At 45.6% G+C, this 13998-nt stretch overlaps 2 protein-coding genes across 2 annotated transcripts; one reads left to right on the top strand and one right to left on the bottom strand.

Moving 5' to 3' along the window:
- The first annotated feature begins 7564 nt into the window (after positions 1-7564).
- Positions 7565-8946, top strand: LOC135614564 (bZIP transcription factor 44-like). Its single transcript, XM_065112055.1, has 2 exons — positions 7565-8097; positions 8308-8946. Exons 1-2 carry the CDS (start codon positions 8030-8032, stop codon positions 8711-8713), a joined length of 474 nt encoding a protein of 157 aa, XP_064968127.1. The 5' UTR covers positions 7565-8029; the 3' UTR covers positions 8714-8946.
- A 366-nt stretch (positions 8947-9312) lies between these two features.
- On the bottom strand, positions 9313-10884 carry LOC135613580 (high mobility group B protein 6-like). The gene is made up of 4 exons (XM_065110603.1): positions 10338-10884; positions 10179-10244; positions 9976-10041; positions 9313-9529 (listed from the first exon to the last, which is right to left on the bottom strand). Exons 1-4 carry the CDS (start codon positions 10860-10862, stop codon positions 9461-9463), a joined length of 726 nt encoding a protein of 241 aa, XP_064966675.1. The 5' UTR covers positions 10863-10884; the 3' UTR covers positions 9313-9460.
- Positions 10885-13998: the final 3114 nt, after the last annotated feature.

Raw genomic sequence — 13998 nt, 5'->3', positions numbered from 1 at the left:
CATGGAGGAAAAATCCACATGATTAAGAACGCCGTGTGTGTTCCGCCTTTCTTCTATACCTTCGTCCCGCAGAAGCAATGGGTTGATATCTGTCGGTGAGCTACATGCATCGACTCGGAAATGTCTCCACGAGCAGCAGGAGGAACATCCACCGACGTCCCACCGCCTAAACAGACACTTGTCTGCCCGATGGGGGCTTTCGATTGGATTGGTGGAGTGTAACTTTCGGTCGTCGTTGGGTGATGGTGTTGCAATGTACTCTTTCACCAACTTGATTAGGTGAGATCCATATATGCGGACATAAATCACGGGTGAAGGATGTGAAGCACTTCACACGAAGAAGAAGAAAAGAAGACTTGCAGGTAAGCCAAACCCATCGCACTCGAGTTATCCCACCCAACGTACACCGACACACATTGCGGAGTAGTCTTCCGCAGGATGCGTACCTTTGCGTGTGCTTCGGGGCATATGCATGTCAGCAAGCTAATAGACTGTCTCTTTACCGGTTCCATAGAGGAGAAGCACCATTCAATAATGCGCAATCGCGTAAAGATTTCTGTTGGTAATTGTTATGATTTTATGGGAATACATCGCATTAGATCTCTTAGATCTAGAATTGCATAGAGCTTCTGTTTTCCCGTCACGTAACAAAGATATTTATAAGAAACAAGGCGGTGGGCTGCCCGACCATAGGTTGCCCTCACCTAATTAATAGTCAGTCCGGTCGACCAACATTCCCGGCTTCCGAGCAGACTAACATGCCGATGGATGGATACATTCCAGGCAACCACTCGAAAGATGGGCTTCTATCGACCCCACACCGCCTGCCAAAATCCAGTTTATAGAACGCCACGATTAGTGTTCTTAGGTTGTCGGTGGTGGTGGTGGTGGCGGTGGCGGTGGTATAAATATATATTCTGTCATAGTCTGCCATTAACGCCTACCAGGTAGAGAATCGATCATAAATGAGTTCGTATGGTCGATGGAGTTGATTCTGAGTAGTTGTAACTCATAATTCTCTTAAGTTCCCTCACTGGATATGGATGACGAACAGCGCTGCAGATTGCGTTGGCCATTTAAATTAGAAGAGTCTCGGAGATGGCACGTTGGAACACCGCACCGCTCTCCTCCAACATTCTGAGCGGATCCAACGGTGAACCGGAGGATGGAGACGCAGTTCACGTTGCGTTCACGTTGCTGAGTGCGTCAAAGACGGATTGACGAAGCGGCTTCTGCACGTAGTCACCGTGGAACCATACGTTACTGTTTATAGACACGCTTGGGTCAATGGAAGACTTGGTGGACGGGGAATACTGTGGCTGTGGCAGCGCCTTGTGGGAAGATGATGATGGGCAGCATCAGGTACGTCACCATGACAACGCATCAGGTACGCTGTAACCGAGATTATGGATCCAGCAAGCAGCAACAGCAGAGGCGGACAGTGGATTGTCAACTCCGATGACATCGCATCTACTCCGATAGGATGCGATGCGTGGTTTTCTTCTTGTTCGCGAACAAATGTATCATGACTGATGAGTCAATACGACTTGGTTCATAGGTCAATGTCGAAAGTTTTCTATCGACTAAGCTGGATGTCGAGGTCGATCGAGCTCTCACGATGGGGTGTTGATCAACGTTCTTTGGCGCGCTGATCCGGGCGATATGTATGTCGTGTTGCGTCTCTCCTTCTCCGGGGTGGTTGGCAACTCGTCTTCGTGAGATAGCCGTGTTTTCCTGCAAAAATGACCCTCGTCGGGATCATCCGACGAGGCCTCTCTGACGATCAAGTCATTGGAGTGATCAATTGATTCCCCGCTTTTTCCTGGATCAGGTCGGGGGTATTTATACCTACATGCTGGAATTGGTCGGACCTTGGTCCGGCATGGTCGTTGACTCTGGGGCAGAACAACCTCTCTGATGAGGTGGCGTCTTTGAGGGTTCTTGAGCGACATCAGACGACACTGCCCTAACGATAGACGGCACCACCCTCAGCCCTTGGGGTGGTCAGGCCGCACAGTCACACCGTTGGAGCTTGACGTGGCATAAACCCCAGGACTGACCCTGCCAGTCGAACGGTAGAGGCCTGTCGAGGTGAAACCGAAGCGTCGAAACCGACGAGGTGAGACCTGGGCGATGATGTTGGATTAACTCGTCGGGGGGTGTTTTAGAGGGGCGGTGCCCTGTGCTTCGGGCAGGATTGACTCTGCCAATTGAACGGTAAGGGCCTATCGAGGCGAAACCAACGTGTCGTAGGTCAGATAACGGATTTGGCACGACCCGGAGTTATAGTGGCTGAGGTGCGTGGCTTGGGTGTTGGATGGCCGACGTGCGTGACTCGAATACTGGATATGGCCGAGATGTGACTCGAGCGTTGGATGACCAATGTGCGTGGCTCGGATACTGGATTTGGCCGAGATGCGACTCGGGTGTTGGATGGCCGAGGTGCATGGCACAGACGCTGGATTTGACCAAGATGCGACTCGAGCGTTGGATGGCCGAGGTGCGTGGCTTGGATGCTAAATTTGGTCAAGGTGCGTGGCTCAGGCGTTGGATGGCCGACATGCGTGGCTCGGATGCTGGATTTGGTCGAGATGCAACTCGAGTGTTGGATGGCCGAGATGCATGGCTCGGACATTGGATTTGGCTGAGATGCGACTCGGGCATTGGATGGCCAAGGTGCATGGCTCGGACTCTAGATTTGGCCGAGATACGACTCGAGTGTTGACTTTGGGGGCGGAGCAACCTCTATTACAAGGTGGCGTTTTCGGGGGTGCTTGAGCGACGTCAAAAGGCACTTCCCTAACAGCAGATGGCACCACCCCCAGCCCTTGGTCAGGCCGCACAATAGTACCGTTGGAGCTTGACATGACATGCTCCCCGCGATTCTGGAGGCGTATGATGTTGTGTTGGATTGCAGTGTTTGTCGGTGGTTCATATACGGCCAAAATACGCCGTATTAGTTGGACTCATCTCTCTCTTGATATGATGATCGTATAACCGAGGCCTGATCATGGAACCGAATCGGCCTCGGACGGGGTTTGTGCATGGGCTCGTGTGAGACGTCAAAATGAATCGGAAAAGGCCATCTATCGTAGACATCTCAAGCGTGTTCTTAAATGTGATTCCGTCCGCCTAAGCCCAACTCTAGAGGAAATTGTACCTGCAAGTTGTCAAACTCATGCATTCCAACGAGAGAAAGAGAAAACAAACAACCAAATCGATTCCGTCATTTTTCTTTTGCTTGTAATTTAAGAAGAAGAAGAAGAAGAAGAAGAAGAAGAAAGGGGAAGGGAGGAGGATCAACAAATGTTATTAATTCACATGATGGATTTTTGTAACTCATTCCACCCATCTTTCGTTTTCTGCTAGTTAGTTTCGTAGAAAATATTGATCTTTTTCGGATCAGACTTTGATATCACACTTTGTTAGCTTCCTACCAAAATCTAGAAAAAAGAGAAAGAAAAAATAAAGAGTACATCGATTAAGAGGGATAGAAATAATAGTAAATCTAGAAAGAAAATAAGAAGATGATAGATATTAGAGTAATTATTTATAATCAACTTATTCCTAACTTCAAAAATAAAAAAAAATCAGTTTTGGATCGTTAAAATGAGAATTATATATATTTCATAAGGATTGTAAAATTTAGTATAAAATGATTTTGTTGAGTATGGTCTTTAGTAATATTAGAATCTTGTGGATCATATTCAGCAAAATTATTTTCTATCAAATTTTATAATCCTTAAATATAATTCTCATTTTAATGAATCAAAATTAATAATTTTTATTTATGAAGATAAAAAAAGCTTATTAGAAACACTTACTCGAATACATACCATTTTCTTTTCTTTTTCTAAATTTTTGTTATTTAAAAAAATATTTATTAGCTTTTTAAAGAACTTTAGAAACAAGATAATAGAAGAAACAATTATTATTTTTGATCAGTGGATTCATTAAAAACACACCAAAAGATAAAATATTTTTTTTTAAATAATAAAAATTCTATTATATCCCATTGAATATTTTCATCCTCATTATTTATCTTAATTCTAATTATTTAAATTAATTTATATAAAAAAAATTAAAGAAAAAAAACCTTTTGTCTAGCATTATTCGTGGTGCAATACAGCTTTTACGTACGAAGCACGACAGCGCCACGAGAACCTCGACTGCTCAACTGATATCAGACGTCCGTTGGTCCATGCGGCGGAGTGGAGAGGAAGAAGAAAAGGAGGTATGGATGTGATTGCCCTCCAGCTTCTCTCGTTACTGGGAGGCACATGTCGCGCACTACCCACAGAGCAACGGTGGTGGTGGTGGTGGTGGTGGTGGCTAAAGGTGACTGGTAAAGGAGCTTCTGCTGCAATAGCCATCCATCAACGTGGGACAAAAGGTGATAAGACACCATTGCTCGTGTGTGGGAGGAGCCCCAAACAAAGTTGATAAGACGACCTTACCTTCGTGATCTGTACCATCGCTCATGTGCCGTCGAAGGCCAAGTGCGATCCGATGCTACGTTATATGTCTTCGTATCCTCTTTATCAGAAAACAACAAACCAATAAAGAAGATGTCGAGAGGTGAAGAGACTTCTCAAATTAACCTGCAGCCATAGCATCTTCGTCTTCTTCTTCCTCCTTACGGGAAAGCTAAAAATATCATGCATGCACCTAAAAGATGGGACATTTGGAGATTCACATAAGCTGAATTAGCTGATGCTAAGATGAACATGCACGGTACGTGCAATATGGAGTAGACTGTGGCCTACAGTATGTCCACGGTGCAGGCAACGCAATCACAGTAGCCACACGAACGTTGGCTTTATCTGTGTGATCTTCTATCGGCTCTCCATTGGAAACGCGACGAACTCCTCGTCGAAGAGAAAGAGAGAACAGGACCCTTCCAATTATCATGTCTCGCTTCTTTAGTCTGCCTGAGATGTAACCCACCATGTCTTGTCTTTCGATTCTCGGAGAGACTGTGCTACCTACTTGCTAAGACCTAGACGGCTGGTGCATAGGTCGATCGATCGAGTCGGCCACCGAGCAAACCCGATCGAGCCTCGGTGACACTTCTGATCGCCAAAGATTGAAACCCACAAAGATATTGAACGGCCAATTAACTCCATTCAACATATCCTCATCTAAGCATGGCTGTGCTTATTTTTTGCTTTGCTGCTTTCGTCTTTAATTTCCTTGGATGTATCGCATTTCACACGTTTGGAATGATTAGAGGATCCGAGCAGAAGACTAAAGAAGATGCTAAAGCGATAGCAGCCCGTCCACCCATCTTGGGATGAACCAAAGAGCTGACACAAGTAGGTACAATTAGAGATCTTCCCATAAATGAAAAGAAGGAAAGAAAGAAGCAAAAGAAGAAGAAGAAGAAGAAAATATACTATTTTGCGTTATTCCGTGAACGGATGGATGTGCCAAGGGCACGGATGCATGGATGCTTGCTTGTCCACGTCTTGACCATAGATTCCAGTGGCTAAATGGTCCCCATCTTTTACCTTAGATTCGCCCGACATAGGCTGCACTTGCGGAAATCTCGGTGTCAATCACCCTCCTAAACACGTGCGAGCACCAGCTTCCTTGCAACTTGTTAATACCGTAGTTGTCATCGTGCTTTACGTGACGATCATCGTTTACGTGCCTTGTTGCATGACATTTCGGTCTTGGGAGCTGTAAAGAAATCACACTGATTTATACTACTGTATCTTGGACATGTTATGATGTCATGTTTTCATTTTTAGGATGCCAATTGAAATCGCATATTTAAATTCTGAAACCATCATCTCATCACAGAGTTATCACCCAAGTGTCTATTACTTGGTCGGGTTTAGTTAACGCTTGAAGTAGTATTTTACTAGCTATACCTAGCTAGCTAGCTAGCTCGAAAGGTGTCCTGCAAGACGCCTGCAACTGGTTGGCTCGGGGAATAAGAAAACGACATCTCGGCGTGCATGCATGCACTTGTTTCCAATTTAGAACTCGGGTTGGATGCCCAGGAGAAGAAAGAACCCTTGAATCGGCCGACGAATGTATCCATTAAGAGATGAAGGGACGACACCGAGTAATCAAAGCATCATCATCTGCTTGCTGCGCCCAGTCGCACTAGCGGTCCCGAGCGATGACCATTGGCTGAGATCTTAATTACGAGTCCAAAGCCATGGCGTCAGGAGTGACATCGTTTTGTATCTTCGGTGCGCCAGCTGCTCGATCACAATTTGTTGAGACGGCTTTGGGACCTCAGAGGTCACTTTTGGGTCACCCCATTAACAAGCCACGACTCTCTCTCTCTCTCTCTCTCTCTCTCTCTCTCATATTGACTTCGCCTTGAAGTATTTGGCCCTCGAAGCTTATTCTCCGGTTCAGGTGGAATCTTCCTTCTTTTCACTGTCTTCTCTTTTCTTTGCTTTTAGAGATGTTTTAAGGGCTCTCGTGGAAAGCTAATACATCATTGTCTTCTTTACCTGCTTTGGTCCCAGTCGTACTGCTGCGGAAGAAGATGAAGAGTTTGCTTCGCCCTCTTCTTCTTTTTCCAAACTGGCGTCATTCAACTCCTCGATGCTGCCAACTCAGCTTTTCACTTTGTTACAAGTAAAATCGCCTCAGAGGCTCTGCTAATTCGATGGATGGCATACCGAATGCAAGAGCTCTTGTATCGTCGATTACAAGGTAAAAGCAATAGATCGAACATCTGTCTGAAGAGACAAAACAACGAAAGTATATGTAGTCGAATCATTCACTCAGCTTTGACATGAACATGACCTCAGATTGCCATCTTCTTCTGCGGAGGCTTGATTCCGGCGAGGTGTCGGAGTTGGACACGAATCCGAGATCTAATCTCTCGCACTCACACGGCAGCATCCCGTAATGATCTGCTGCCCGTTGAATTCCTGGCGTCTTGGAATTGACCATTAAATCTGGTCGCATAGATTGCAAGAGCATCAGCTTTAAGCGGCCGCCGTGTCCGCAGTACCTGTCGGGGGATGGATAGCGTACGCGAAATGGTCCCTAAGCGACAAAAACAGTATCAGCGTGTCACACAGTTGAAAGATTTGATAGCCACGCTTGCGTTATCGACTTAACCCACATCAGCGTGTCCACAGCATTTCATTAATAACATCGATAGCATCATCGAATATTCTATTTTAGTGGGTTCCAGGAATGTGGCAGCATTTTACCATACCCTCGAATGAAAAGACATGTCCCGATTACTCAGATGACCGCCCAACCCAAGAACACGCATGGTTTCCTCTCGAACACCCAAGTTCGTTTTTCTTGTGTATGTGCTGATCAACTGAGATCTTGACATGAAATCAAGCTCCGGTTGATGCTGCTCCTTGCCAGCACAACTGGGCGGCTACAGTACTGTTTCTGCCAATGGTGGAATCCCACAACTTTTTCTTTCTTTTTTTGAGGGGGAGGGGGGTAAATAGAGATAAATCATCCAAGCAAAGGCAGACGTTCTTCTGTCCACTCGGTGGAATTGAAATGTCGTACCATTTTTGACCCTCCAGACGAAGCACTCCCCCACATCTCTCTCTCTCTCTCTCTCTCTTCCATTTTGCTCTATAAATTCCGTTCTTCTCGTAAGCTGCAATTCCCTTTTCTCCTTCTCCCCTCTTCACTCGCTTAGCTTTCTTGAGGTTCTGCTGCTCTGCTCTTGATTAGTCTTCTTTCCCTGTGTGCTCTTTTGATCATAATTTCTTTGGGTTCTCGATCCAAAATCGAAAAACTCTTCCTTCTAGCTTCTGTTTAACTTCATTCTTAGAGAAAGATCTGTCTTCGGGAGTTCCTTTCGCAAGTTTCTTCCCTGTTCTGGGCAATCCATCTCCATACACACTCTATCTGACCAAATCCAAGAAACCAGCATCCGAAATTTGCCGCTAAAGCTAGGGAGGTTTACTCGTAACTACGTACCGATATCTGAGCTTCGTTCCATTCACATGCAGTGTCTGTATCTCTTGATGTTTCTCGTTGCTGCCGCTTATCCCAAGTGAAATTAATTCTCCTGCGCGAGTTTATGATACACTCCATTTTTCAGCGCATGACAAACCTCGCTCAGTCCTTCTCTGTGGCCTTTCTTTACTGGTTCTATGTGTTTCATGAGCTCGTCGCGAAGAACTGAGACCCCGTCCCTCTTCTCATAAATAATTAATCTCCTCCTCTTTCTTGCTTCTCAGAAACATAACTCAGCTGTCGATCCACAAGAACGCAGTGTTTCCCGGAGCACAACTTGTCAAGGCAACTAAATATTCAGATATCTTCTTGTTTCACGATTTTTCTGATGGCTTCTCCTAGTGGCACTTCTTCCGGATCCAGCCAGCTCCTTACCTCCGGTTCCGAAGAAGACCTGCAAGCCGTGATGGACCAGAAGAAGCGGAAACGAATGATATCGAACCGGGAATCAGCGAGGCGGTCGAGGATGCGCAAGCAGAAGCAGTTAGCCGATCTCACGGCAGAGGTGATGCGGCTGAGGAGGGAGAACGACCAGGCCGTCGTGGTCTTGAACCTCACCACGCAGAGCTACTCCGTCGTGGAGGCCGAGAATTCCGTGCTGAGGGCTCAGGCGATGGAGCTCACCTACAGGCTGCAGTCTCTCAATGAGATCGTCGACAACCTGAATGAAAACAGCATCAGCCCATGGAACTTCTTGTGTATGAATCGGCCTATCATGGCGTCCGCAGAGAACATGCTCTACTACTGATTGATCCATGAGCGGCAGCCATAGATTCCGTAGCTAATAATGGTGCCTGCTCCTCCTTGTTTGGCATGCATCTCCCGTTTGCGTACTCTTCCGGCGTGTTATTCTCGTGTTTGGGGTGAATCGCACCCAAGATATTTTATCATTTGGGCTTATGGGGACCCACCCCATTATGTACGAATATTAGTCTTAAGACCACGAACCTTGCTTGTTATCGTGGAAGGTTTTTCCCACCAGCTTCTTCTCTTCTATTTGTTTAGCAATGACCGTGTACGAACGTCTCTCTCTCTCTCTCTCTCTCTCTCTCTCTCCTGTGTGTGTCACGTAAGTTGGTGTCACACGGAACCTTCGCTGCGCCGACAAGAAGTCAGATTAGCCACCTTAACGTTTTAGTCTCCGGGTAGGCATCGCCTCTTTTTCATCTCTGGACACATCGTCATCCACGAGAGGAAGAATTCTTCACGCTGCTGTCATCTTTCGACGAACTATTTGTCCATCGATGCAGACCGGTCTTCTGCGAATAAAGGGAGCACCGAGTGATATCATGGTAACTATATCGATTGCCATAGAAATGTTGTCGTAAATTATACGAGCGACGCGTATACGATGATCACCAAAAAGAAACACAAAAGAACACACACCCAAAGTGGCAACAAAGGAGCGCAAACAAGAAATTTGACTTCCTTCATCCGAAGGCACCACCTACAATAGCGAAAAATGAGGAGGGAGTGACATGATGAAGAAAAGCTACTACGTCTCGTTTTCCCGAGTCGCTGATGGTTTGTCCGCTTCGCTATTCTCTTCTGCGCTTTGTGGTGCCTGCGCAGAAAATTGATTTCTTTAGCTGTCTGATATATATGGTGTTTCTGTTCGTCTGCTACAAATCCATACAAGATTTAGAACCATGATCACAGACTGCACCAAAGAGCTAAGATTGCAATATCTACGTCTAAATTTGTGTTCATTCTAGAAGATTTCTCTGTTCATTGTTAAGGATGCTAGATTATAGCTTTGAACACAAAAAAGGAAATAATTCTAAACTTTGCCTCTTGTTTCTCGTGTCTGCACACTAAGAAATTAAGAAAATATTCGATCGATCGATCGATCCTACAAAACTAATTGAAGGGAGTTATGATGATAGAAAAACATGCAGTCATGCAAATGCCAGTGATACGATGTTCTATGTATCCACGTGAGCTCATGTACAACAATCGAACGCATACACTGAGGCTTAAGCTTATATGATTCCTACGAGGCTTTCGTACCTGCAACTGCGCTTCCATACTCTTCTGCCTTTCTTTCTCTCTCAGAGATCGAACCGGTGAAGTCATCTGCGACCAAAATATTATCTTAAGCATGGTTAACGAGAGCCCAAAAACAACACTATGATCGTTGAGATCATTTAAATTCACGTTGTCAGCGCATCGACCGAGCAGATCGAATCTGTAATCGGGGAAGGCTTCCCTACCTGCGACTGCACTTCCGGACTCTGTTGATGTTCTTGATGTCTTAGAGATTGAACGGATGACGGAATCTGCAACCAAAAATTTTTGTGAAAGAGAAGACGTCAGAACTCAGCGAGGGCGCCATGAATTGCTGAAGAGGTGAAGAAAACGGGGGTCTTCACCATGGAACAGGATATCAAGTCCTGAAGCTTGATCAGCAGGCGGAGCTCCAGCTCCAGGTTGCGCTGCTCTTCGGCCCGCTTTTCCAGCTCCACCGCCCACCTCTGCATCACCGCGTCCCTCTCCCGCAGCACCTCCTCCGTCTTCTCCCTATCCGCCCGGAGCCGGTCCCTCATCTGCCGGACCGCCGCAAGCTCCTCGGCCAGAGAAGCCTCCCGCGGTCTCGCTTCGGGCTCCGGTTCCGGCTCCGGGGGCAAGATCGGGCAGTTCTCCTTGCCAGGGCTTCCTCTGATCGGCGGAGGAATCCGGAGTGCGATCGGTTTGGGCTTCGGCTGGAGCCCGGCGGTCGTGGAGAGATTGAAGTTCCTCGGCTGGAGGGGCTTCCGGCGGGGCGTCGGCGTTGCGGCGGCCGGGGAGTCCATGTGACCGAAATGGGAGATTTGAATTCGAATGGCAAGAGTGGCAACGGCTACTACTAAATCAGTGGGAGCTTGAGTGGGTTTAAACCCTTTTTTTTCCTTCAACATACCTGGTCCACCTTACCAGTCACACCAACCGTCCTCGAGATGTGGAGCCCACGACGAACCTACTTCAATGGGTTACCGCTGTGAGTATGCGGATATTCGAGAAAAAGGAGATGTATAACCTACTTTTTTTTGAAGCTGTCGGCTTTGAGTCGAACCGAGAGTCATTGCGATTCTAACTTGGCATGGCTGGTCAAACGAGATGACCATGGTCAACGTGGTTGGCCGTCCATGCTGTGACGTCCCTTTACTACAACGTGTGCTTTATGGGCTCTCAAAGATGATCGCGCTGATGAGGTGGATTTTTGTTTTGATGTTGGATGCTTTCTTGTTTTATGATATACAAAAGATTTGAAATGTGTTATGATATATCAAAAGATTTGTTTTGTGAGAGCGTACCTTCTCTGCCATCCCACACGTGTCTCGACACATTGCCACGTGACAGCCGAAGCCCCCACCATAGAGACTCCCGTCCATGCATGCCCAGCTCCACCCAAAGCGTCGTCTTCCCTCCGCCATGGAGTCCAGCGGCGTTTTCCGTTCTATCAACGTTCTTTTCCCTTCCCTGTTTTCTTGCCCTAAACCAGCTCCCACCTCCTCCCTCTGCAACTCTTGTGCGTCTCACAAGAACGTCTCAACCCCTCCTTTGCCGGTGGCGACGTCGATTAGATCGCCATTATCGAGTCGGCTGAGGCGTAAGGCTCGCATGGCGCCACCGCTCAAAAGCGAGAGCATGCAGTGTCAGCTGAGACCGGATCCGGATTCGGGTTGGGATGCAGAAGACGATACGGTGTTCGAGGAGGAGGAGACAGAAGAAGAAGCATTAGAAGAGGACGAGGAGGGGAGGTGGATGGAAAAGGTGGAGGAGTTGGAAGAGGAGGTAATCAAGAGGCAGGACGATGGACGGGAGCCGAAGGATTATGACCGAAGGGCGCAAATCTTTGACGAGAGCTCAAAGGTCTCTCGATCAAGCAAGGATCGTAATGGGCATCGCCATGATATATAGAAAGAGACTTGATGTTGTTGGAACTGCCGTTAGATAGTTAGATGTATGCTACAACGAGAGTAGGTTGTATTATAATGTTCTCGGTAGTCATGAAGTAAATTAAAAGGGATGGTCGTATGCATCTACTTGATGTTTTGGTCGATGCATGCGTCTTTTGCTTATAAAGAGGATGATGTCTTGCTCATACGGATTCTTGTTCTGACTCGCGACAAACTGCGTCAAACATATGACTCGTGGATGGCTTTGCATCTGTTGATGCGGTTCACCCACTTTGGATGTGAGCTCCTCGTAAACGACTTGCACGGCAGCACACCTCTTACGAGTGCTGTGTACAGGCCGGAATCAAGATCACCGAGGACATCAAAGGCTCCTCGTACTAGTTGCTTCGATCAATGTTCTTTTGATCTGTATTTTCATGAAGCTAATATTTGAGAAATGTCCGTATTTGGATGTAACTATCCTCAATTTTGTGACATAAATAAATCATCTGTTACCTGATTATGCACGTATTCTACCAATCATAATAACGTAGGGTAGATCAGAACATGTATTTTGGTTGGAGTCAGTAGCCATTGTATTGAACCAACAATCTAACTAATTATAGATTAGTTTATGTAGTTATATTTCTTTAGTGTTCTGATCGTTAGATTTTAAAACTTAATACTAAAATTTATATAGTTATAAAAGTGAAATATTTAATTTTATTTATTCTAATACTATTAGTTTTATCGACGAAAGATATAGCACCTAATAGTACATGAATGACATAAAAACGATGAGTAAAATGATAATTTTAACAATAAACTGATATTGTGGATGGTTGTTATAGTAATGGTCGATAACAATCTGCCTCAATGTCACGCCACTTTGCCTCATTTTTCTCCTTTAGAGCGACACATCACTTTGCCTACTTTTTCTCCTTTGTCACTGTCGGAGGAGGCAAGTGAAGCATTGAGCTCAAAGCCTTGGATGGTCACTTCGTTCAATGGCATGATGGATTCAAGGAAAGGGTGATGGGCGACGAGGAGTCTTATTCGTGACCGAGCTCGGTGAAGAGTTGTTCCTACTTTGAGCTCTCAAGCTTTAGTTGGCTCGCAAACGATGTGTATGCCCCGAGGATGTGGTTATCAACTTGCTTTCTGATCAACTCTACCTGTGATTGGAGGGGATTCGATCGGATGACGATGATTGATTATCATACAAAATGGAGGCTCGAAGAGTATAAATCCAATGACGGGAGAGACAATAAACCCTCTTCCTCTTTCCTACTCACCTCCGACACTATGGTGGTGAGGGAGAGTATCGAAAAGATGGTGACGAATGAGATAACGAAGAAATGATGAATTGTCGCATTACGACTAGCCTTCAGATTGGGAATTACCATTTTGGCTAGGGTTTTGAGATCAATCGATCGTATTCGCCTACCTTACTTGTCTCCATGTCCTCCTTTAGGACTGACATAGATACAAAATATCATTTGAGGAGGAAGAGGAGGCAAAATGGTGCAATACAGATGCATATATTTCATTTCCTTCCTCTTCCTTCGATGTAGATGTCTGATCGCTCTGTCTTCTCATTGTCGATGTTTGGATCGATATCAATAAGGTCGACCACCGAGTCATTATCGTTAATCACCACCACATCCATTCGACGTCACTATCCATTATCACTGTTGAAATTATATTTTTACCTATCATTTTCGTATCATTCATGTATTTATTGTATCTTCTGTCGATAAAACTAATATTGTTAGGATAAATGAGATTAAATCTTTTATTTTATAATTATAAATATTTTAATATTTTTTAATTTAAAAATTAAAATATTAAAGAAGTATAATTATAAAAGAATTATATATAATTAACCCCAACTAACTTAGTGCAAAAGAGTCATGAGTTCTGTTTTCTAAGCCATAATACCATCATGAAAATGCCAACTCTGTTTCTTTTGTCGACGAGAAGGATGAGCACATGTCTTACCACGTTGGCGACAGATCAGCCTTAAGTCCGATTGCTTCAAACATGCCGTGTACAAGTTGGTCCACCAGCGGCAGCTTCATGAGTTCGTGACGTGACACATCGCCAGTGAGTGTCGTCAGCCCACGGCCCGCCTCGCTCCGTGGGTTCTTTCTTG

This window comes from Musa acuminata, chromosome BXJ2-6 (assembly GCF_036884655.1).
Source record: "Musa acuminata AAA Group cultivar baxijiao chromosome BXJ2-6, Cavendish_Baxijiao_AAA, whole genome shotgun sequence".
Classification (NCBI taxonomy): Eukaryota; Viridiplantae; Streptophyta; class Magnoliopsida; order Zingiberales; family Musaceae; genus Musa; species Musa acuminata.
The sequence above is the reverse complement of the archived record's forward strand: the minus strand, read 5'-3'. Positions and strand labels throughout refer to the sequence as shown.